General features: G+C 47.2%; 1 protein-coding gene across 3 annotated transcripts in view; it reads right to left on the reverse strand.

Annotated features, from left to right (window-relative positions):
- APTX (aprataxin) overlaps positions 1–26415 on the reverse strand; it is a 94161-nt gene that overhangs the window by 5044 nt on the left and 62702 nt on the right. For all 3 annotated transcript variants that reach the window (XM_063920058.1, XM_063920056.1, XM_063920057.1), the window contains exons 6-7: positions 12715–12941; positions 11098–11201 (exon numbers count right to left, since the gene is read on the reverse strand). In XM_063920058.1, the coding sequence (XP_063776128.1) occupies positions 11098–11201; positions 12715–12941 (331 nt within the window). The remainder of the gene's footprint in view (positions 1–11097; positions 11202–12714; positions 12942–26415) is intronic.

The following is a 26415-nucleotide window of genomic DNA, read 5'->3' on the forward strand; positions in this document are numbered from 1 at the left end:
TAATCGACACTGGAGTCACAATCCATGTCGATATCTGTGTCAACAGTTTGGGATAGTGGGCGCTTCTGAGACCCTGATGGCCTCTGCGACATAGGATCAGGCACGGGTTGGGACCCTGACTGACCCGAGGCTTCAGCTTTTTCTAACTTTTTATGCAAGGAATTAATATTATCATTTAAAACCTTCCACATATCCATCCAATCAGGTGTCGGCGCCGTCGGCGGAGACACCACATTCATTTGCTCCCGCTCTGCTTCCACATAGCCTTCCTCATCAGACATGTCGACACAAGCGTACCGACACACCACACACACACAGGGAATGCCCTCTCTGAAGACAATTCCCCCACAAGGCCCTTTGGAGAGACAGAGAGAGAGTATGCCAGCACACACCCCAGCGCTATAAACCCAGGAATAACACAGTAACTGAATGTTAACCCAGTAGCTGCTGTTTATACTGCTTTTTGCGCCTAATTATGTGCCCCCCCTTTCTATTTACCCTCTTCTACCGTGTATCCGCAGGGGAGAGCCTGGGGAGCTTCCTCTAAGCGGAGCTGTGGAGAAAAAATGGTGCTGGTGAGTGCTGAGGAAGAAGCCCCGCCCCCTCGGCGGTGGGCTTCTGTCCCGCTTAAATATGCAATTTTTTGGCGGGGGCTCATACATATATACAGTGCCCAGCTGTATATATGCTTAACTTTGTCAAAAGAGGTCCCAAATGCTGCCCAGGGCGCCCCCCCCCCCCCCGCGCCCTTACAGTGACCGGAGTATGTGTAGGTGTGTGGAGCAATGGCGCACAGCTGCAGTGCTGTGCGTTACCTCAGTGAAGAACACGGAGTCTTCTGCCGCCTGTGAAGTCTTCTTTGCTTCTCATACTCACCCGGCTTCTGTCTTCCGGCTCTGCGAGGGGGACGGCGGCGCGGCTCCGGGACCGGACGGCGAGGGTGAGATCCTGCATACCGATCCCTCTGGAGCTAATGGTGTCCAGTAGCCTAAGAAGCAGGACCTAGCTTCAGAGAGTAGGGCTGCTTCTCTCCCCTCAGTCCCACGATGGAGGGAGTCTGTTGACAGCAGAGCTCCCTGAAAATAAAAAAACCTAACAAAATACTTTCTCTCAGCAAACTCAGGAGAGCTCACTGAAAAGCACCCAGCTCGTCTGGGCACAGTATCAAACTGAGGTCTGGAGGACGGGCATAGAGGGAGGAGCCAGTGCACACCAGAACCTAAATTCTTTCTTAAAGTGCCCATGTCTCCTGCGGAGCCTGTCTATCCCCATGGTCCTTACGGAGTCCCCAGCATCCACTAGGATGTTAGAGAAAAAATAATTATATGTATATCTATATGATGTCGTCGCCACATTAAAAAGTCTCTTACTGTGAAATCCGCAGCCTTGAGGGCTATATATTAGTTAGCATTAGGGACCAGTGTCCTCAGTGTACCATAAAACAGTTCTTAGTAATAGGTATAATACAGATGTAGTACAAGAGTATAATAATTTAAAGCGCTATGCTCTACCTCCAAAGTGACTGTCTCACCATGTGTTATTGCAAGTTCTTTAGTGCTGGGAGATACTGTATGTATACAGGAATCAGCAGCAGGCAGGCTCAGTTCTCAGCACAGCTTTCAGTCCGCGGCTATTAGTTAGTATTACCTGGCTTAATAACGTTAGATGTTTTCCCGGGGACCTCATCGTAAATATAAGCCAGCCGGCGGCTGGCATCCAATGCTGAGACATTCACTTTGGAGGTAGAGCAAAGCGCTTTAAGTGATTATACTCTTGAACTACATCTGCGGATTTCACATTGAGACTTTTTATTGTGGCAGCAACATCATATAGATATACAGTACATATAATTATTTTATTATTGATTGTTTTAATAAATGTAATAATTTTTCTATATTGAGTTCTTCTTTGATGATTTTTAGTATTCCAGGTACTAAGTGGGAGCTGCTTTATTGAATGTTAGTGTGGATTGAGCCGAGGCTAATTCGCTATATGTTTTGTGTATTTTTACACACACACACACACACACACACACACATATTGTATGTATGTATGTATGTATGTATGTATGTGGACAGTGCGAGGAAGGATTTTTGTAAATCTAAGGGCGAGATTCATACCAGCCACACCAATCACACCGTATAACTTGTGATAAACTACCCAGTTAACAGTATGAACAACACATAGCCTCGGTTCAACCGATAAACTATAACATAACCCTTATGTAAGCAATAACTATATACAAGTCTTGCAGAAGAAGTCCACACTTGGGACGGGCGCCCAGCATCCTCTACGGACTACGAGAAATAGATTTACCGGTAAGTAAAATCTTATTTTCTCTAACGTCCTAGAGGATGCTGGGGGCTCCGGAAGGACCATGGGGATTATACCAAAGCTCCCAAACGGGTGGGAGAGTGCGGATGACTCTGCAGCACCGATTGAGCAAACAGGAGGTCCTCCTCAGCCAGGGTATCAAACTTATAGAACTTTGCAAAGGTGTTTGACCCCGACCAAGTAGCTGCTCGGCACAACTGTAATGCCGAGACCCCTCGGGCAGCCGCCCAGGAAGAGCCCACCTTCCTAGTGGAATGGGCCTTAACCGATTTAGGCAATGGCAATCCTGACGTAGAATGCGCCTGCTGAATCGTGTTACAGATCCAGCGAGCAATAGTTTGCTTTGAAGCAGGAGCGCCAACCTTGTTGGCCGCATACAGAACAAATAGAGCTTCAGTCTTCCTGATCCTAGCCGTTCTGGTCACATAAATCTTCAAAGCCCTGACCACATCCAGGGACTCGGAATCCTCCAAGTCCCGTGTAGCCACAGGCATGACAATAGGTTGGTTCACATGAAAAGATGAGACCACTTTTGGCAGAAATTGAGGACGAGTCCTCAACTCTGCCCTATCCACGTGAAAAACCAAGTATGGGCTTTTATGTGATAAAGCCGCCAATTCTGAAACACGCCTTGCCGAAGCTAATGCCAACAACATGACCACTTTCCACGTGAGGTATTTCAACTCCACTGTTTTGAGTGGTTCAAACCAAGGTGACTTGAGGAAACTTAAAACCACGTTAAGATCCCAAGGCGCCACCGGAGGTACAAAAGGAGGCTGAATATGCAGCACCCCCTTCACAAAAGTCTGTACTTCAGGAAGAGAGGCCAATTCTCTTTGAAAGAAAATGGATAAGGCCGAAATTTGGACCTTTATGGACCCTAATTTTAGGCCCAAATTCACTCCTGTTTGAAGGAAGTGAAGTAGACGGTCCAAATGGAACTCCTCCGTAGGAGCAGCTCTGGCCTCACACCAAGAAACATATTTTCGCCATATACGGTGATAATGTTTCAACGTCACGTCTTTCCTAGCCTTGATCAGGGTATGAATGACTTCCTCCGGAATCCCTTTTTCCGCTAGGATCCGGCGTTCAACCGCCATGCCGTCAAACGCAGCCGCGGTAAGTCTTGGAACAGACAGGGCCCCTGCTGCAGCAGGTCCTGCCTTAGAGGAAGAGGCCACGGATCTTCTGTGAGCAACTCTTGCAGCTCCGGATACCAAGTCCTCCGTGGCCAATCTGGTACAATGAGAATTGTTCTGACCCTGCTTATTCTTATTATTCTCAACACCTTGGGTATGAGAGGAAGAGGAGGAAACACATAGACCGATCTGAACACCCAAGGTGTCACCAGAGCGTCTACCGCTACCGCCTGAGGGTCCCTTGACCTGGCGCAATACCGCTTTAGCTTTTTGTTGAGACGGGATGCCATCATGTCTATTTGAGGCAGTCCTCACCGACCCGTGATCTGTGCGAAGACTTCTTGATGAAGTCCCCACTCTCCCGGATGCAGGTCGTGCCTGCTGAGGAAGTCCGCCTCCCAGTTGTCCACCCCCGGGATGAACACTGCTGATAGTGCGCTTACATGGCCTTCCGCCCAGTGTAGAATCCTGGTCGCTTCTGCCATGGCCACTCTGCTCCTTGTCCCGCCTTGGCGGTTTATATGAGCCACTGCCGTGACATTGTCTGACTGAATCAGAACCGTTTTTTCCTGAAGCAATTCCTCCGCCTGACGTAGGGCATTGTATATGGCCCTCAACTCCAGGACGTTGATGTGGAGACAAGTCTCTAGATTTGACCAGAGACTTTGGAAATTTCTTCCCAGCGTGACCGCTCCCCAGCCTCGGAGGCTTGCGTCCGTGGTCACCAGGACCCAGTTCTGAATGCCGAACCTGCGACCCTCTAGTAGGTGAGCACTGTGCAGCCACCACAGAAGAGATACCCTGGTCCTGGGAGACAGGGTGATCCTTTGATGCATTTGTAAATGGGACCCGGACCATTTGTCCAAGAGGTCCCATTGAAAAGTCCTCGCATGGAACCTGCCGAAGGGGATGGCCTCGTATGAAGCAACCATCTTCCCCAGAACCCGTGTGCAATGATGCACTGAAACCTTTTTTGGCTTTAATAGGTTCCTGACCAGGGCTATGAGCTCCTGAACCTTTTCCATCGGAAGAAAAACCTTTTTCTGGTCTGTGTCTAGAATCAGGCCCAAAAAGGTCAGACGCATTGCAGGGACTATATGGATATCTGGTTTTCACCTGACTGCGCTCATCCCCTACAGTTTGAGTACTCGTGAAATGATGCAAATGAATACTTATATAAAGGTGTGTTTTACTTTCACATGTATCAAATATGACACTCAATATAATGAAACAGTGCAGATAATATTGTGGAACAATGTGTGCTCCACGGGGAGCACCTGTTTAACTCAGTCCTTTAATCACTCAAATTGGTGATTAAATCCTTTAGGTTCTTGGCGTGTGTGTTCTGACACAAAGGCCAATGGGCTGGAAAAAATAGCGGGAACCTCCTGGCGGCCCCGCTGCCCCCCGCACCTGTACATCTTACAAGTACGTCCGCAACGATAGTGCACGAATACCTGACTTCCACACGCAGAGGTACGGGACGCCGTCCTCTGCAACTATATGAATCTAATTACTAAAGACAGATTTTTAAAGCCCACACAGTCCGGTCAGGACTAGAGACATTTCCACTGGAAAATCTATATTTGACTTTTAAAGCAACACAGCCAGATTTAATCATTACATATATATATTTTTTCCAGCCCATTGGCCTTTGTGTCAGAACACACACGCCAAGAACCTAAAGGATTTAATCACCAATTTGAGTGATTAAAGGACTGAGTTAAACAGGTGCTCCCCGTGGAGCACACATTGTGATTACCACCTTTTTCATGTTCCACAATATTATCTGCACTGTTTCATTATATTGAGTGTCATATTTGATACATGTGAAAGTAAAACACACCTTTATATAAGTATTCATTTGCATCATTTCACGAATACTCAAACTGTAGGGGATGAGCGCAGTCAGGTGAAAACCAGATATCCATATTGAACCAAAGGGCAAGGACACCCTTTTGACTAGCAGCACATCCCATACAGTAAAACCACCCCAGTGCGCAGATTACCTCCCTTTTTGTTAAATTGCAGGGACTAGCTGGGACTTCGGTATATTGAGAATCCAGCCGTGGAACTGCAACGTCTTCATGGACAGAGACACGCGGTCCAGCAACTTCTCCCGAGATCTCGCCTTTATGAGGAGATCGTCCAAGTATGGGATAATTGTGACACCCTGCTTGCGCAGGAGTACCATAATTTCCGCCATTACCTTGGTGAAAATTCTCGGGGCCGTGGAAAGCCCAAACGGCAACGTCTGAAATTGGTAGTGACAGTCCTGTACTGCAAATCTCAGGAACGCCTGGTGAGGGGGGAATATCGGAACATGAAGGTATGCATCCTTTATGTCCAGGGACACCATCCAATCCCCCCCCCCTCCAGGCTGGCGATGACCGCCCTGAGTGATTCCATTTTGAACTTGAACCTCTTCAAGTACAGGTTCAGGGATTTTAGATTTAAAATGGGTCTGACCGAACCGTCCGGTTTCGGGACCACAAACAGGGTTGAATAATATCCCTCTCCTTGCTGGAGATGAGGAACCGTGACTATCACCTGTTGAATATACAATTTTTGGATTGTGGCTAACACTAGCTCCCTCTCTGACGGGGAAGCCGGCAGAGCCGATTTAAAAAAACGTCGAGGAGGCAAGTCTTCGAATTCTAGTCTGTATCCCTGAGAAACAATGTCTAATGCCCAGGGATCCACCTGCGAGTGAACCTAGACGTGGCTGAAAAACCGAAGACGTGCCCCCACTAGATCTGCCTCCCCCCGGGAAGCCCCAGCGTCATGCGGTGGACTTTGCAGATGTAGGGGAGGACTTCTGCTCCTGGGAACTAGCTGTGTGCAGCTTTTTTCCCTTACCTTTACCTCTGGCAACAAAGGACGATCCCTGTACCTTCTTGCTCTTATTGGAACGAAAGGACTGCATTTGATAATGAGGTGCCTTTTTAGTATGCTGCGGGGGGACATAAGGTAAGAAATTCGATTTACTGGCCGTGAGCAGTAGAGACAAGGTCCGAGACGCCGTCTCCAAACAACTCCTCCCCCTTGTAAGGCAAGGACTCCATATGCCGCTTGGAATCGGCGTCTCCCGTCCACTGTCGGGTCCACAAGAGCCGCCTAGCAGAAATAGACATAGCGTTTATTCTGGAGCTTAATAAACAAATGTCCCTTTGAGCATCTCTGATATGCTCTATGGTCATTAAAATGTCATCCCTATCTAAGGTGTCAATTTCCGTAGATAAGGAATCTGCCCATGCCACGACAGCACTACAAACCCAGGCCGATGCTATAGCCGGTCTAACAATAGTACCTGAATGTGTGTAAATATGCTTCATGGTAATTTCCTGCTTGCGATCAGCAGGATCCTTGAGGGAAGCTGTATCCTGAGAAGGCAGTGCCACCTTTTTGGATAAGCGTGTCAGCGCCTTGTCTACTTTAGGTGAAGATTCCCATCGTATCCTATCCGTTTGTGGAAAGGGATACGCCATAAGAATCCTTTTGGGAACGTGCAGTCTCCTATCTGGAGATTCCCAAGCCTTTTCGCACAATTCGCTTAGCTCAAATGAGGAAGGAAAAGTGACCTCAGGCTTTTTCCCTTTATACATGTGTACCCTCGTGTCAGGGACAGGGGGTTCCTCAGTAATATGCAAAACCTCTTTAATGGCAATAATCATGTACCGAATACCTTTTGCCACCCTCGGCTGTAATTTTGCATCTTCATAGTCGACACTAGAGTCAGTATCCGTGTCGGTATTTGTGTCATCGATCTGGGATATGGTGCGCTTCTGAGACCCCGAAGGACCTGGCGCCACAGGGACAGGCATGGTCTGGCTACCTGACTGATCCCTAGCTTCAGCCTTGTCTAACTTTTATGCAGTAGATTTACATTTGCATTTAAGACATTCAGCATATCCACCCAGTCCGGTCTCGGCGTTGCCGACGGCGACCTGACATTCAAGCACTCCCCCTCCACATTAAGCGAGCCTTCCTCGTCAAACATGTCGACACACGCGTACCGACACACTTCACCCACACAGGGAAACTCTTTTCTGAAGACAGTATCCCCTTTCAGGCCCTTTGGAGAGACAGAGAGAGAGTATGCCAGCACACACCCCAGCGCTATACCCCTGGAAAAAAACACAGAATGCCTCTTCCCAGTAGCGCTGCAGTAGTAATTAATCGCCAAATATGTGCCCCCCCTTCCCCTCTCCATCAAAACCCCCTTTCACCGTGTGTAAAGCAGGGGAGAGTCCAGGGAGCTTCCTCTCAGCGGTGCTGTGGAGAGAAAATGGCGCTGGTGAGTGCTGTGGGAGAAGCCCCGCCCCCTCGGCAGCGGGCTTCTGTCCCGCTCAAAGTTATTAAAAAATGGCGGGGGCTCTTTTATATACATGTACAGAGCCCACCTGTGTGTGAGGTGTGTGGAGCAATGACGCACAGCTGCAGTGCTGTGCGTTACCTAAGTGAAGCTCTGAAGGCTTCTGCCGCCTGAGACGTCTTCTGACTTCGTTTCTTCTGGCTCTGTGAGGAGAATGGCGGCGCGGCTCTGGGAGTGAACACCCAGGACGGACCTGTGTTCACTCCCTCTGGAGCTAATGGTGTCCAGTAGCCGAGGAAGCAGAGCCTATCATTTAAGTAGGTCTGCCCCTCTCTCCTCAGTCCCTCGATGCAGGGAGCCTGTTGCCAGCAGTGCTCCCTGTAAAAATACAGAAAAAATCCAAACAAAAATGCTTTCTAGGCAGAGAACTCAGAGGAGCTCCCTGCAGTGCACCCATTTCCCTCTGGGCACAGTGTAAAACTGAGGTCTGGAGGAGGGGCATAGAGGGAGGAGCCAGTGCACACCCAGAATCCAAAGCTTTCTTAAAGTGCCCTATCTCCTGCGGAGCCCGTCTATTCACCATGGTCCTTACGGAGTCCCCAGCATCCTCTAGGACGTTAGAGAAATATATATATATATATATATATATATATATATATCCATTGTAGAAGAGCCGCACTCACATGTCGTTAATAGTCACAGTTGCTGGGGTGCAAAATCCAGGAACAGGTCCTATCAGAACAAAGTTCCACGATACATGTGCACAAATAAGGATGCACTCACCAGACTTCTCCAGGGTGAAATTAATAGATTTTAATCTAGACAGCACATACTCACAAACAGAAGGTCAACGTTTCGGCTCACAGCAGAGCCTTTGTCAAGACCAGATTACCAGGTTGCCATCTCCCTGGTAACCTGGTAATCTGGTTTTGACAAAGGCTCTGCTGTGAGCCGAAACGTTGACCTTCTGTTTGTGAGTATGTGCTGTCTGGATTAAAATCTATCAATTTCACCCTAGAGAAGTCTGGTGAGTGCATATTGCATAATATATATATATATATATATATATATATATATATATATATATATATATATATATATATTCCACTTTAATTTGAGGGTGACTCCAAATCCAGACTTCCATGGGTTAATACATTTGATTTCCATTGATAATTTTTGTGTGATTTTGTTGTCAGCACATTCAACTATGTAAAGAACAAAGTATTTAATAAGAATATTTCATTCATTCAGATCTAGGATGTGTTATTTTAGTGTTCCCTTTATTTTTTTGAGCAGTGTATATAGTGTATAGTATATACATATACATATATATATATACACACACACACACACACACACACACACACACACACACACACACAGCCTTATTTCTGTGAATTCTGTTTATTAATAATTATTATTGAGGCCTTCCCCCATAGCAAACCGCGTTTCCAAGAGAGCTATTTAAACTGATACTTAGATAAGTCCCCACTTCTCTGGGCTGGAAGAACTGGGGGCATCTATCATCAGCTAGCGAAAGATTATGGAGACATGCAGAAAATAAACAGCAAACTAGAGAGCCAGAGGCACATGACAGTAACACATGGATTATAATTACAAATCAAGTTAATGGTCAGGGCAGACAGCATCAGCTGAGGGGTATCCGGAAAACAGACACAAATGCCAGGGTGATGGCAGGCAAAGAGTCTGATAACAAGGTCAAAGGGGCATGGCAGGCAGCGAGCAAGAGTAGTCACAAAGGAAATGGAGTATAGTTTCAACGCTATCACCAGCAGGGAGGCTAAGCCGTCCATGCCATTTCAACAAGCTGAATCCAATCAAATTGAGCGAGCACCAGGGCAAGACGCAGACATGCAGTCATGTGACTGCAGTAGCCTCTGGCAATAGCGTTCCTGTTGCTAGGCAACATACAACCAGGATCTACCATGCTAATAAAAGAAATGTAAATGAACAATAGTGCCAAGTTCAATAAAGACAGTCCTAATGTTCCCTTAATTCTCATCAGGTATTAAAAATGTAAAATTTGCTCAGAAATGCTGTTTTCAACAAAAAATGTCTAAAGATGAAGTACAGGATAGTCCTAAAGTGAGCTATTTTTACGTTTTCCATCATGTTTATTTCTGTCTGTGATTCCACAAATGATCACAGAGGGAATGAACCCTACTAAGTATAAAACAGCTGCTAGTCATAAAGGTTATACGATTCCCTACCTGTGACCTGAAATCAATACAGCCGCATGCTTAAAAAATACAAGTAATGGTAAATGTAGATTTTTGCAAATAAAGAGGGAAAAACTATGAATAAATATGTTTGCATATATGTGTTTACGTGTAGATGTCCATGTACAATATTTTTTAAGCAATAATCCTTCCCCTATTGTAAAATATAAGAATATGATGTCAACTCAAAATTCTGTGACTTTTACCCAAAACTATCAGGCTACACTTGCATACATTGGTACTTATATTAGCCATATATTGTCTCTAGAAATTATGTTTATGGTTGTACTGAGATTTAGTGACCTTCCAATGAGTGGAGGAAGTAGAATGTGGCATTACTATACTGTAGGCATCATAAGTAGTTGGCAACTAGAATAGAAAAAACAAGACAACAATGTGGCACGAGACAAGTTATATTGTAGAATTCTAATAGGATTGCTGCATATAATTCTCAGGTCTCTCAAGCCAAAAGGAACATATGAAACTAATGGGGGCTAAGCACCATTAACAGGTCAGTATTAATTGGCAAACAAGATCAATTAGTTGTTTTTTTGGGGGTGGTTTTTTTTGGAATGTCGGAGGATATAGAGTAACGGGCATCCCAAATTCAATCCTGATACCACACCATGCAGCAAATTATTTCTGGACTACGATCTGTGTTTGTGTAATGCACCTTTTAACATTTGGTGCAAGTGTGGAGAAACGACATACAACTTTTTTCCATTTCCAAGCCCAGAAGTACTGTACACACTTGGCAGCAGATTCAATTACCCAGGGGTTGTGATGCATGGTTTCTTCTTGCCAGGCAAAGTACCCGGAGCTATTCAATTAGAAACCCACAGTCTATCCATGAGCAGCCAGAGGTAGCCGCTAACACCGATTTCTGCTGGCAAATCTTTAATAACCAGTTACTACAGATAACTCATGTATGCTTCCAAATCACTTGGCTATGTTGTTGGTGGAGGTACAACTCTTGTTTTCCCCAGCATTGTTTAAAATGGGATATACACAATACACAAACCATATAATCTATTCATTTTTTATAATAATGAAAACTGGCAGTTCTTACCCTCAGACTCTAAAAAATAGTCAGTGGTGAAAGAGTTCCAGTGCTTCTTCACTTTAAGGCATGGAGAATCAAAATCTTGACTGATAACATGTAAATGAACATGGCTAGAAAAAATAAAAGGCAACAATAACTAGAAAGTGACATCACACTACAGTTACTCTAACTCTGTACTGCAGCTTAGTATATAGCAGTACAAACAAACTGACACTGTAGCTGTTGTTTAGTGTTCTGAGATGGGCATTTTCAGTGAGTGTACAGATGTGTCCTCCTAAACTCCTGCTCAAGTTGTGCCAAATAAGCCATCGGTCCCGGGCTAAGAATCGTTCTTGCTCAGAATGTGTGTCTTATTTGCAGAAATAAAAAAACTGTAGGTGACAACATTTATTTGCTAGGTAACTCTGATCAATTGATGTGCAACGAAGTCTGACTGTATGACTGTATGAAGTGCTACGATGCAATGACCAGTTTATTCTTACGCCTAGTTCCATTGTGCTTCATCTGTGGCTTTATAGGTGTTTAAAACTAATTCCTGTGCGGTTACAGTCGCAATCCAGCGCTTGTAGTACACTGTGAGTGGTGTTTTGCTGCACCTGTGATGCAAATAAAATCCAAATTTAAAGAAAAAAAAGACATTTCACCTCTCGTAGTGCATCAATCGCACCTGGCATCTTGTGTCATATGGTGTATAGAAGCTAGGTGTATGAGGACACATCTGTAAAGTAATAATTACTTTGAGTAAACAATGCTTTCTTGCAGGTTTGGAGCCCTACTGCACGACTATCCTGTAGGGATCAGGTTCCACACTGTTCACTTGAATTATATGCTTCCTTATACTGCACAGGACTAAGGGGGTCATTCAGATCTGATCGTAGATGTGCTAAATTTAGCACATCTACGATCAGTTACTCAGACATGCGGGGGGACGACCAGCACAGGGCTAGTCTGCTCTGCATGTATGGCCCTACCCACCTGCAAGGGCGCAAAAGCATCGCACAGTGGCGATGCTTTCGCACTTGCTGAGTAGCTCCCTGCCAGCGCAGCTCCTGCACGCCACCGCAGCAGTCCGTACACGCCAACGGCGTTCTAACGCCGTTGGCACGCCCCCTCCCGCCCCACCTCTGCCTGTCAATCAAGCAGAGATGATTGCAGCCTTGAGATGCTTTTAGCATCTCACTGGGCTCCCGGGGTGCGCACGCGCAGTGCACCCTCCACAAGGTAATTCAGACTGCGATCGCTGCCGCTGCAGCGATCCAGTCTGAATTAACCCCTATGTTGTATTCTCTATGGTGTATTGCTGTTATTACTCTGGTACATACCTTGCACTAGCAGTATTTACTATATATATTTATAAAGGGGCTCAGGCCATACACTTGGTTAATCAAGCCTCTGGTGAGACTGGCCACACCCCTAAGTACAGGCCCCTATGCATTTTTCCCAGTGGGCCCCTCATGCCCCAGTTCGACTCAGATGACTAATACCCTGCAGTAAAACATAAAAGCACCATATCCATTTCTTTCTGTATTAACAGACCAAAGGTTTTTGGCTATAAAACTTCACAAATGTCAGATTAAACATGTTTTTCCAAGCTGCTTTGTAATACCCTTACTGATATCTCACCTCATGCTGGGAATAGCATGGTAACCTAATCTAAACTGTGCTCTGCTAAGCGTTGAGTGCTGCTGTGCAATCTTCTCTCCCACTGAATGCATGTGCTCTAGTAAGTCCAGATGTTCTGCTCGCAGCACCTTCAAGTTGGAGATGGATTCCCATGGTAAGACCAACCAGTGGTATCGTGATTTGGGGTATTTGTCCTTGATCACCACAACTTTGTCATCTTTAAAAACCTATATCAGACAAGGAAATGCGTTTTTTTTTAAATGGAATTTTTCAGTGCTGTACATATCTATATATGCGTGCAATAATGTTGTTCCAGCAGAGCAGTGTGCAGCAGGGGTTTCCCAAAGCGGTTTGTTATATGAGGCAGGTTAGATAACTTTGTTTGCCCACAAGCCATTTAGATGGCTCACCATGGTCTTTTCCCTGAAGCCTACATTGTTGTTGTCAAATCACTTCCCAATTAATAGTCATGTTTTTGTGCTACAAATTTCTTAGTTTTTCATCATAATATACTTATTCAAATTAGTTAATTATAAAAAAAATATACATATATGCCGCACAAGATTAAAAAAGCAACAACAAAAAACTGTCCCCTGCAACATCACCAGTGATCCAACCAAAGGCACTAGAAGACAGAAACCGAGCTAAGCCAACAATGATCATCACCACTTCACAGAGGAAGAGAGAAATAGCCTTGTAGTGAGAGGCAGCCCTATAGCATGAATGGCAGCATCCCAAGCAATATGGGATAAGGAAACAACCTTTAACTGAATGAAGGTCCAGAACGAAGGACAGCTCCAACTTCATGAGTAAAACAGACACTGTAATCTATAATGTAGGCCTGCACAAAACCATACTCTTAGTACAGAGGCAACCAGCTCTGTAGGCACCTTCCACGTGAAGAACCTAAGCCCTTATGGTAAGACAAGACAGATTCAGCAATGCAGGAAAGTGCCACAAGTAAACCCCATGGAACAACCCATGCAACATGGCAGTTGAATGTGGAGAACAACTGGAATAAGGAATCAGCACCACAGGAAAGATAAACACTATAGACTGAACAAGTTAGAAAAGGTTGGAGCCTTAACCTGAAGCAACAATATCAGTCCAATGTCCAGCACACCCAGAAGAAAGAATCAAAATGCTGGATGAAGTGTGAACCCATCTATGTTCACTTTAACCAAAGAAGGACTCTTCAGGCCCCAAGAATCATAGCCTCAACTGCCCTGCCTACAAGTCAAGCAGGCAGCGAAGCTTGGTTTAGACTGGGACCTAATGTAAAAAAAAAAAAGGTTTCCTGGATACGTAGCTGCCAAGCATAACCACAAACATCAATGTACTATGTTTGACGGTGATCCACAAGCAATATTGAAAGACTCTTCCCCCTAGTCCTCAGTCTTCTTGCACACCTGAGGAATCATGTAAATCAGGGGAAAACTATACAATAGTCAGTACTGCCATGGCATCCACAAGGAATGCCTACAGGTCCCCGAGTTTTGCGCCATACTGAACTCTGAAAAAAAGAGAGATGGCTTGCATTAAATAAGAATTTACTTACCGATAATTCTATTTCTCATAGTCCGTAGTGGATGCTGGGGACTCCAAAAGGACCATGGGGAATAGCGGCTCCGCAGGAGACTGGGCACAAAGTAAAAGCTTTAGGACTAGCTGGTGTGCACTGGCTCCTCCCCCTATGACCCTCCTCCAAGCCTCAGTTAGGATACTGTGCCCGGACGAGCGTACACAATAAGGAAGGATTTTGAATCCCGGGTAAGACTCATACCAGCCACACCAATCACACCGTACAACTTGTGATCTGAACCCAGTTAACAGCATGATAACAGAAGGAGCCTCTGAAAAGATGGCTCACAACAACAATAACCCGATTTTTGTAACAATAACTATGTACAAGTAATGCAGACAATCCGCACTTGGGATGGGCGCCCAGCATCCACTACGGACTATGAGAAATAGAATTATCGGTAAGTAAATTCTTATTTTCTCTAACGTCCTAGTGGATGCTGGGGACTCCGAAAGGACCATGGGGATTATACCAAAGCTCCCAAACGGGCGGGAGAGTGCGGATGACTCTGCAGCACCGAATGAGAGAACTCCAGGTCCTCCTCAGCCAGGGTATCAAATTTGTAGAATTTAGCAAACGTGTTTGCCCCTGACCAAGTAGCTGCTCGGCAAAGTTGTAAAGCCGAGACCCCTCGGGCAGCCGCCCAAGATGAGCCCACTTTCCGTGTGGAATGGGCTTTTACAGATTTTGGCTGTGGCAGGCCTGCCACAGAATGTGCAAGCTGAATTGTACTACAAATCCAACGAACAATCGTCTGCTTAGAAGCAGGAGCACCCAGCTTGCTGGGTGCATACAGGATAAACAGCGAATCAGATTTTCTGACTCCAGCCGTCCTGGAAACATATATTTTCAGGGCCCTGACTACGTCCAGCAACTTGGAATCCTCCAAGTCCCTAGTAGCCGCAGGCACCACAATAGGCTGGTTTAAGTGAAATGCTGAAACCACCTTAGAAAGAAATTGAGGACGAGTCCTCAATTCTGCCCTGTCCGTATGAAAAATTAGGTAAGGGCTTTTATAGGATAAAGCCGCCAATTCTGAGACACGCCTGGCTGAAGCCACTTTCCATGTGAGATATTTTAAGTCCACAGTGGTGAGTGGTTCAAACCAATGTGATTGTAGGAATCCCAAAACCACATTGAGATCCCAAGGTGCCACTGGAGGCACAAAAGGAGGCTGTATATGCAGTACTCCCTTGACAAACGTCTGAACTTCAGGAACAGAAGCCAGTTCTTTTTGGAAGAATATTGACAGGGCCGAAATTTGAACCTTAATGGACCCTAATTTGAGGCCCATAGACAGTCCTGTTTGCAGGAAATGCAGGAAACGACCCAGTTGAAATTCCTCTGTAGGGGCCTTCCTGGCCTCGCACAAAGCAACATATTTACGCCAAATACGGTGATAATGTTGTATGGTTACATCCTTCCTGGCTTTGATCAGGGTAGGGATGACTTCATCCGGAATGCCTTTTTCCTTCAGGATCCGGCGTTCAACCGCCATGCCGTCAAACGCAGCCGCGGTAAGTCTTGGAACAGACATGGTCCCTGCTGGAGCAGGTCCTTTCTTAGAGGTAGAGGCCACGGGTCTTCCGTGAGCATCTCTTGAATTTCCGGGTACCAAGTCCTTCTTGGCCAATCCGGAGCCACGAGTATAGTCTTTACTCCTCTCCTTCTTATGATTCTCAGTACTTTTGGTATGAGAGGCAGAGGAGGGAACACATACACTGACTGGTACACCCACGGTGTTACCAGAGCGTCCACAGCTATTGCCTGAGGGTCCCTTGACCTGGCGCAATATCTGTCCAGTTTTTTGTTGAGGCGGGACGCCATCATGTCCACCTTTGGTTTTTCCCAACGGTTCACAATCATGTGGAAGACTTCTGGGTGAAGTCCCCACTCCCCCGGGTGAAGATCGTGTCTGCTGAGGAAGTCTGCTTCCCAGTTGTCCACTCCCGGAATGAACACTGCTGACAGTGCTATCACATGATTCTCCGCCCAGCGAAGAATCCTTGCCACTTCCATCATTGCCCTCCTGCTTCTTGTGCCGCCCTGTCTGTTTACGTGGGCGACTGCCGTGATGTTGTCCGACTGGATCAACACCGGCTGACCCTGAAGCAGAGGTCTTGCCTGACTTAGGGCATTGTAAATGGCCCTTAGTTCCAGGATATTTATGTGAAGTGACGTTTCCATGCTTGACCACAAGCCCTGGAAATTTCTTCCCTGTGTGACTGCTCCCCAGCCTCTCAGGCTGGCATCCGTGGTCACCAGGACCCAATCCTGAATGCCGAATCTGCGGCCCTCTAGGAGATGAGCACTCTGTAACCACCACAGGAGAGACACCCTTGTCCTTGGAGACAGGGTTATCCGCTGATGCATTTGAAGATGCGATCCGGACCATTTGTCCAGCAGATCCCACTGAAAAGTTCTTGCGTGGAATCTGCCGAATGGAATCGCTTCGTAAGAAGCCACCATCTTTCCCAGGACCCTTGTGCATTGATGTACTGACACTTGGCCTGGTCTTAGGAGGTTCCTGACTAGGTCGGATAACTCCTTGGCTTTCTCCTCCGGGAGAAACACCTTTTTCTGTACTGTGTCCAGAATCATCCCTAGGAACAGCAGACGTGTCGTCGGAATCAGCTGTGATTTTGGAATATTTAGAATCCATCCGTGCTGTCGTAGTACTACTTGAGATAGTGCTACTCCGACCTCTAACTGTTCTCTGGACCTTGCCCTTATCAGGAGATCGTCCAAGTAAGGGATAATTAAGACGCCTTTTCTTCGAAGAAGAATCATCATTTCTCTGACGTCCTAAGTGGATGCTGGGGACTCCGTCAGGACCATGGGGAATAGCGGCTCCGCAGGAGACAGGGCACAAAATTTAAAAGTTTGACCACTAGGTGGTGTGCACTGGCTCCTCCCCCTATGACCCTCCTCCAAGCCTCAGTTAGGTTTTTGTGCCCGTCCGAGCAGGGTGCAATCTAGGTGGCTCTCCTAAAGAGCTGCTTAGAAAAAGTTTTGTTAGGTTTTTTATTTTCAGTGAGTCCTGCTGGCAACAGGCTCACTGCAACGAGGGACTTAGGGGAGAAGAAGTGAACTCACCTGCGTGCAGGATGGATTGGCTTCTTAGGCTACTGGACACTAGCTCCAGAGGGACGATCACAGGTACAGCCTGGATGGGTCACCGGAGCCGCGCCGCCGACCCCCTTGCAGATGCTGAAGAGAGAAGAGGTCCAGAAATCGGCGGCTGAAGACTTCTCAGTCTTCATGAGGTAGCGCACAGCACTGCAGCTGTGCGCCATTGCTCTCGGCACACTTCACACCAACGGTCACTGAGGGTGCAGGGCGCTGGGGGGGGCGCCCTGGGCAGCAATGAAAAGTACCTATTCTGGCTAAAATACATCACATATAGCCCCTGGGGCTATATGGATGTATTTAACCCCTGCCAGGTTTTCAGAAAAACCGGGAGAAGAAGCCCGCCGAAAAGGGGGCAGGGCCTATTCTCCTCAGCACACAGCGCCATTTTCCTACACAGCTCCGCTGCTAGGAAGGCTCCCAGGCTCTCCCCTGCACTGCACTACAGAAACAGGGTAAAAACAGAGAGGGGGGGCACTTATTTGGCGATATTAATAATATTTAAGCTGCTATAAGGGGAACACACTTATTTAAGGTTGTCCCTATATATTTATAGCGCTTGGGTGTGTGCTGGCAAACTCTCCCTCTGTCTCCCCAAAGGGCTAGTGGGGTCCTGTCTTCTATCAGAGAATTCCCTGTGTGTCTGCTGTGTGTCGGTACGCGTGTGTCGACATGTATGAGGACGATGTTGGCGTGGAGGCGGAGCAATTGCCTGTAATGGTGATGTCACCCCCTAGGGAGTCGACACCGGAATGGATGGCTTTGTTTATGGAATTACGTGATAGTGTCAGCACGCTGCAAAAGTCGGTTGACGACATGAGACGGCCGGCAAACCAGTTAGTACCTGTCCAGGCGTCTCAAACACCGTCAGGGGCTGTAAAACGCCCTTTACCTCAGTCGGTCGACACAGACACGGACACCGAATCCAGTGTCGACGGTGAAGAAACAAACGTATTTTCCAGTAGGGCCACACGTTATATGATCACGGCAATGAAGGAGGCTTTGCATATCTCTGATACTGCAAGTACCACAAAAAGGGGTATTATGTGGGGTGTGAAAAAACTACCTGTAGTTTTTCCTGAATCAGAGGAGTTGAATGAAGTGTGTGATGAAGCGTGGGTTACCCCCGATAGAAAACTGCTAATTTCAAAGAAGTTATTGGCATTATACCCTTTCCCGCCAGAGGTTAGGGCGCGCTGGGAAACACCCCCTAGGGTAGATAAGGCGCTCACACGCTTATCAAAACAAGTGGCGTTACCGTCTCCAGAGACGGCCGCCCTCAAGGATCCAGCTGATAGGAGGCTGGAGAATACACTAAAAAGTATATACACACATACGGGTGTTATACTGCGACCAGCAATCGCCTCAGCCTGGATGTGCAGTGCTGGGGTGGCTTGGTCGGAGTCACTGACTGAAAATATTGATACCCTGGATAGGGACAGTATTTTATTGACTATAGAGCATTTAAAGGATGCATTTCTTTATATGCGAGATGCACAGAGAGATATTTGCACTCTGGCATCAAGAGTAAGTGCGATGTCCATATCTGCCAGAAGAAGTTTATGGACGCGACAGTGGTCAGGTGATGCGGATTCCAAACGGCATATGGAAGTATTGCCGTATAAGGGGGAGGAATTATTTGGGGTCGGTCTATCGGATTTGGTGGCCACGGCAACAGCCGGGAAATCCACCTTTTTACCTCAGGTCACCTCCCAGCAGAAAAAGACACAGTCTTTTCAGCCGCAGTCCTTTCGTTCCTATAAGAACAAGCGGGCAAAAGGACATTCATATTTGCCCCGAGGCAAAGGAAAGGGTAAGAGACTGCAGCAAGCAGCTCCTTCCCAGGACCAGAAGCCCTCCCCGGCTTCTGCAAAGGCCTCAGCATGACGCTGGGACCTTACAAGCGGACTCAGGGGCGGTGGGGGGTCGCCTCAAGAATTTCAGCGCACAGTGGGCTCACTCGAAGGTGGACCCCTGGATCCTGCAGGTAGTATCTCAGGGTTACAGGTTGGAATTCGATAAGTCTCCCCCTCGCAGGTTCCTAAAGTCTGCTTTGCCAACGTCTCCCTCCGACAGGGCGACGGTATTGGAAGCCATTCACAAGCTGTATTCTCAGCAGGTGATAGTCAAGGTACCCCTTTTACAACAGGGAAAGGGGTATTACTCCACGCTATTTGTGGTACCGAAGCCGGACGGCTCGGTAAGACCTATTCTAAATCTGAAATCTCTGAACCTGTACATACAAAAATTCAAGTTCAAGATGGAGTCACTCAGAGCAGTGATAGCGAATCTGGAAGAAGGGGATTTTATGGTGTCCTTGGACATCAAGGATGCTTACCTTCATGTCCCAATTTGCCCTTCACACCAAGGGTACCTCAGGTTCGTGGTACAAAACTGTCATTATCAGTTTCAGACGCTGCCGTTTGGATTGTCCACGGCACCCCGGGTCTTTACCAAGGTAATGGCCGAAATGATGATCCTTCTTCGAAGAAAAGGCGTATTAATTATCCCTTACTTGGACGATCTCCTGATAAGGGCAAGGTCCAGAGAACAGCTGGAGGTCGGAGTAGCACTAACCCAAGTAGTGCTCCAACAGCACGGGTGGATTCTGAATTTTCCAAAATCCCAACTGATCCCGACGACACGTCTGCTGTTCCTAGGGATGATTCTGGACACTGTTCAGAAAAAGGTATTTCTTCCGGAGGAGAAATCCAGGGAGTTATCCGAACTCGTCAGGAACCTCCTAAAACCAGGGAAAGTGTCTGTGCATCAATGCACAAGAGTCCTGGGAAAAATGGTGGCTTCTTACGAAGCGATTCCATTCGGCAGATTCCATGCACAAATTTTTCAGTGGGATCTACTGGACAAATGGTCCGGATCGCATCTGCAGATGCATCAGCGGATAAATTTGTCGACAAGGACAAGGGTGTCTCTGCTATGGTGGTTGCAGAGTGCTCATCTGTTAGAGGGCCGCAGATTCGGCATACAGAACTGGGTCCTAGTGACCACGGATGCCAGCCTGAGAGGCTGGGGAGCGGTCACACAGGGAAGAAACTTCCAGGGCTTGTGGTCAAGCCTGGAAACGTCTCTTCACATAAATATACTGGAACTAAGAGCAATTTACAATGCTCTAAGCCTGGCAAAACCTCTGCTTCAGGGTCAGCCGGTGTTGATCCAGTCGGACAAAATCACGGCAGTCGCCCACGTAAACAGACAGGGCGGCACAAGAAGCAGGAGGGCAATGGCAGAAGCTGCAAGGATTCTTCGCTGGGCAGAAAATCATGTGATAGCACTGTCAGCAGTGTTCATCCCGGGAGTGGACAACTGGGAAGCAGACTTCCTCAGCAGACACGATCTTCACCCGGGAGAGTGGGGACTTCATCCAGAAGTCTTCCACATGATTGTGGTCCATTGGGAAAGACCAATGGTGGACATGATGGCGTCCCGCCTCAACAAAAAACTGGACAGGTATTGCGCCAGGTCAAGAGACCCTCAGGCAATAGCTGTGGACGCTCTGGTAACACCATGGGTGTACCAGTCAGTGTATGTGTTCCCTCCTCTGCCTCTCATACCCAAGGTACTGAGAATTATACGGCAAAGGGGAGTAAGAACGATACTCATGGCTCCGGACTGGCCAAGAAGGACTTGGTACCCGGAACTTCAGGAGATGCTCACGGAAGATCCGTGGCCTCTACCTCTAAGAAGGGACCTGCTTCAGCAGGGACCGTGTCTATTCCAAGACTTACCGCGGCTGTGTTTGACGGCATGGCGGTTGAACGCCGGATCCTAAGGGAAAAAGGCATTCCGGAAGAGGTCATCCCTACCCTGGTCAAAGCCAGGAAGGAGGTGACTGCACAACATTATCACCGCATTTGGAGAAAATATGTTGCGTGGTGTGAGGCCAGGAGGGCCCCGACGGAGGAATTTCAACTGGGTCGATTCCTACATTTCCTGCAAACAGGATTGTCTATGGGCCTCAAATTGGGGTCCATTAAGGTTCAAATTTCGGCCCTGTCGATTTTCTTCCAGAAAGAATTGGCTTCAGTTCCTGAAGTCCAGACTTTTGTAAAAGGAGTACTACATATACAGCCCCCGATTGTGCCTCCAGTGGCACCGTGGGATCTCAATGTAGTTTTGAATTTTCTCAAATCCCATTGGTTTGAGCCACTCAAATCGGTGGATTTGAAATATCTTACATGGAAAGTAACCATGCTACTGGCCCTGGCTTCGGCCAGGAGAGTGTCAGAATTGGCGGCTTTATCGTACAAAAGCCCATATCTGATTTTCCATTCGGACAGGGCAGAACTGCGGACGCGTCCTCAGTTTCTCCCTAAGGTGGTATCAGCGTTTCACCTGAACCAGCCTATTGTGGTGCCTGCGGCTACTAGCGATTTGGAGGACTCCAAGTTGCTGGACGTTGTCAGAGCATTAAAAATATATATTTCAAGGACGGCTGGAGTCAGGAAGTCTGACTCGCTGTTTATACTGTATGCACCCAACAAGCTGGGTGCTCCTGCGTCTAAGCAGACGATTGCTCGTTGGATTTGTAGCACAATTCAACTTGCACATTCTGTGGCAGGCCTGCCACAGCCTAAATCTGTCAATGCCCACTCCACAAGGAAGGTGGGCTCATCTTGGGCGGCTGCCCGAGGGGTCTCGGCATTACAACTCTGCCGAGCAGCTACGTGGTCAGGGGAGAACACGTTTGTAAAATTCTACAAATTTGATACCCTGGCTAAGGAGGACCTGGAGTTCTCTCATTTGGTGCTGCAGAGTCATCCGCACTCTCCCGCCCGTTTGGGAGCTTTGGTATAATCCCCATGGTCCTGACGGAGTCCCCAGCATCCACTTAGGACGTCAGAGAAAATAAGAATTTACTCACCGGTAATTCTATTTCTCGTAGTCCGTAGTGGATGCTGGGCGCCCATCCCAAGTGCGGATTGTCTGCAATACTTGTACATAGTTACTGTTACAAAAATCGGGTTATTATTGTTGGGAGCCTTCGTTTAAGAGGCTCTTTTCGGTTATCATACTGTTAACTGGGTTCAGATCACAAGTTGTACAGTGTGATTGGTGTGGCTGGTATGAGTCTTACCCGGGATTCAATATCCTTCCTTATTGTGTACGCTCGTCCGGGCACAGTATCCTAACTGAGGCTTGGAGGAGGGTCATAGGGGGAGGAGCCAGTGCACACCACCTAGTGGTCAAACTTTTAAATTTTGTGCCCTGTCTCCTGCGGAGCCGCTATTCCCCATGGTCCTGACGGAGTCCCCAGCATCCACTACGGACTACGAGAAATAGAATTACCGGTGAGTAAATTCTTATTTTCGGCCATTACCTTGGTAAAGACCCGGGGTGCCGTGGACAATCCAAACGGCAGCGTCTGAAACTGATAGTGACAGTTCTGTACCACAAACCTGAGGTACCCTTGGTGAGAAGGGCAAATTGGGACATGGAGGTAAGCATCCTTGATGTCCAGAGACACCATATAGTCCCCTTCTTCCAGGTTCGCTATCACTGCTCTGAGTGACTCCATCTTGAACTTGAACCTTTTTATGTAAGTGTTCAAGGATTTCAGATTTAAAATGGGTCTCACCGAGCCGTCCGGCTTCGGTACCACAAACAGCGTGGAATAATACCCCTTTCCCTGTTGTAGGAGGGGTACCTTGATTATCACCTGCTGGGAATACAGCTTGTGAATGGCTTCCAATACCGCCTCCCTGTCGGGGGGAGACGTTGGTAAAGCAGACTTCAGGAACCGGCGAGGGGGAGACGTCTCGAATTCCAATTTGTACCCCTGGGATACTACCTGCAGGATCCAGGGGTCCACTTGCGAGTGTGCCCACTGCGCGCTGAAATTCTTGAGACGGGCCCCCACCGTGCCTGAGTCCGCTTGTAAGGCCCCAGCGTCATGCTGAGGACTTGGCAGAAGCGGGGGAGGGCTTCTGTTCGTGGGAAGAAGCTGTTTGCTGCAGTCTTTTTCCCCTTCCTCTGCCCCGGGGCAGATATGAGTGGCCTTTTGCCCGCTTGCCCTTATGGGGACGAAAGGACTGAGCCTGAAAAGACGGTATCTTTTTCTGCTGCGAGGTGACTTGGGGTAAAAAGGTGGATTTTCCAGCCGTTGCCGTGGCCACCAGGTCCGATAGACCGACCCCAAATAACTCCTCCCCTTTATACGGCAATACTTCCATATGCCGTTTGGAATCCGCATCCCCTGACCACTGTCGCGTCCATAATCCTCTTCTGGCAGAAATGGACATCGCACTTACTCTTGATGCCAGAGTGCAAATATCCCTCTGTGCATCTCGCATATATAGAAATGCATGCTTTAAATGCTCTATAGTCAATAATATATTGTCCCTGTCCAGGGTATCAATATTTTCAGTCAGGGAATCCGACCAAGCCACCCCAGCACTGCACATCCAGGCTGAGGCGATTGCTGGTCGCAGTATAATACCAGTATGTGTGTATATACTTTTAAGGATATTTTCCAGCTTCCTATCAGCTGGTTCCTTGAGGGCGGCCGTATCAGGGGACGGTAACGCCACTTGTTTTGATAAGCGTGTGAGCGCCTTATCTACGCTAGGGGGTGTTTCCCAACGCGCCCTAACCTCTGGTGGGATAGGGTATAATGCCAATAATTTTTTAGAAATTAGCAGTTTTTTATCGGGGGAAACCCACGCTTCATCACACACCTCATTTAATTCATCTGATTCAGGAAAAACTACGGGTAGTTTTTTCACACCCCACATAATACCCTTTTTTGTGGTACTTGTAGTATCAGAAATGTTCAAAACCTCCTTCATTGCCGTGATCATGTAACGTGTGGCCCTACTGGAAAATACGTTTGTTTCCTCACCGTCGACACTGGAGTCAGTGTCCGTGTCAGTGTCTGTATCGACCTGAGGTAACGGGCGTTTTATAGCCCCTGACGGTGTTTGAGACGCCTGTACAGGTATTAACTGATTTGCCGGCTGTCTCATGTCGTCAACAGTCTTTTGTAAAGTGCCGACACTATCACGTAATTCTTTCCATAAGACCATCCAGTCAGGTGTCGACTCCCTAGGGGGTGACATCACTAACACAGGCAATTGCTCCGCCTCCACGCCATTTTCCTCCTCATACATGTCGACACAGCGTACCGACACACAGCACACACACAGGGAATGCTCTGATAGAGGACAGGACCCCACTAGCCCTTTGGGGAGACAGAGGATGAGTTTGCCAGCACACACCAGAGCGCTATATATATATACAGGGATAACCTTATATAAGTGTTTTTCCCTAATATAGCTGCTGTATATTAATATGCCAATTTAGTGCCCCCCCTCTCTTGTTTTACCCTGTTTCTGTTGTGCAGGACTGCAGGGGAGAGTCAGGGAGCCTTCCTCCAACGGAGCTGTGAGGAAAAAATGGCGCTTGTGTGCTGAGGAGATAGGCTCCGCCCCTTTTTCGGCTGCCTTTCTCCCGCTTTTTTGTGGAAAACTGGCAGGGGTTAAATACATCCATATAGCCCAGGAGCTATATGTGATGTATTTTTAGCCATTTAAGGTATTTTCATTGCGTCCCAGGGCGCCCCCCCCCAGCGCCCTGCACCCTCAGTGACCGGAGTGTGAAGTGTGCTGAGAGCAATGGCGCACAGCTGCGGTGCTGTGCGCTACCTTATTGAAGACAGGACGTCTTCTGCCGCCGATTTTCCGGACCTCTTCACTCTTCTGGCTCTGTAAGGGGGCCGGCGGCGCGGCTCCGGGACCCATCCATGGCTGGGCCTGTGATCGTCCCTCTGGAGCTAATGTCCAGTAGCCTAAGAAGCCCAATCCACTCTGCACGCAGGTGAGTTCGCTTCTTCTCCCCTTAGTCCCTCGATGCAGTGAGCCTGTTGCCAGCAGGTCTCACTGAAAATAAAAAAACCTATTTAAACTTTTACTCTAAGCAGCTCAGGAGAGCCACCTAGATTGCACCCTTCTCGTTCGGGCACAAAATCTTAACTGAGGCTTGGAGGAGGGTCATAGGGGGAGGAGCCAGTGCACACCAGCTAGTCCTAAAGCTTTTACTTTGTGCCCAGTCTCCTGCGGAGCCGCTATTCCCCATGGTCCTTTCGGAGTCCCCAGCATCCACTAGGACGTTATAGAAATAGGGAATATCAGCATCTGTGATACAGGGGATGGGTTTGTCAAATAAACAGTGCACATATAAAGAGAAGAGATTTTCCAATGATGAGTAGAAATTGGGGTACAGTCACAATTAAAAGGACGGTAAAGTTATTTTTAGTAAATGAGCTGCAAAATAATAGAATGTCCATCCAGTGGTATTATAACTTGTGGTTATTACTAAAATTAAAATAGAAGGGAATATTATGAATTAAGTACGCCACATAAACCCATTCTATTGTTTTGGAAAATAATTCTCAAAATAAATAGTACAGTAAACCATACCGTATAAAAAAGGTAACAAAATATGGCAGGCACAAAAAAAAGATATTTTAAAACAAAAATAAACCATAAAAATAGTTAATTCTCTTTTAAAAGTCACTGCAACACATTTCACAGATGACATGGTGAACCACGTACTGCTTGAGGAAGCGGAGGTCATTCATAAAACGCGTTGCAGCAACTTTTACGTGAGAATTAACTTTTATTTTTATGATTTATTTTAACACATCATTGGGTGGTATTCAATTCTTTTCACCCCCTTCCACACCCGTTCTGTTTCTGCCGACGGGTGTGGTATAATAATTTCAGCTCGACACCCAACCCGTTAAGCAGCTAAACCTGATTACTATGGGCGCAATATGCGTGATAACGGTGATCACTTTAGAAAGGAGATTGGGCGTGAAATATCATTTGAATACCACCCTTTGTGCCATTTTTATGCTTGCTATATTGTATGTTACTGTTTTTACACATTTTCCTATTACAGGTACACCACCAAATATGTGGCACCTTTTTTAATCCGGACACAACAGGTGCAGGGGAACACTATGCTGTGGG

Source organism: Pseudophryne corroboree, chromosome 1, assembly GCF_028390025.1.
Source record: "Pseudophryne corroboree isolate aPseCor3 chromosome 1, aPseCor3.hap2, whole genome shotgun sequence".
NCBI lineage: Eukaryota > Metazoa > Chordata > Amphibia > Anura > Myobatrachidae > Pseudophryne > Pseudophryne corroboree.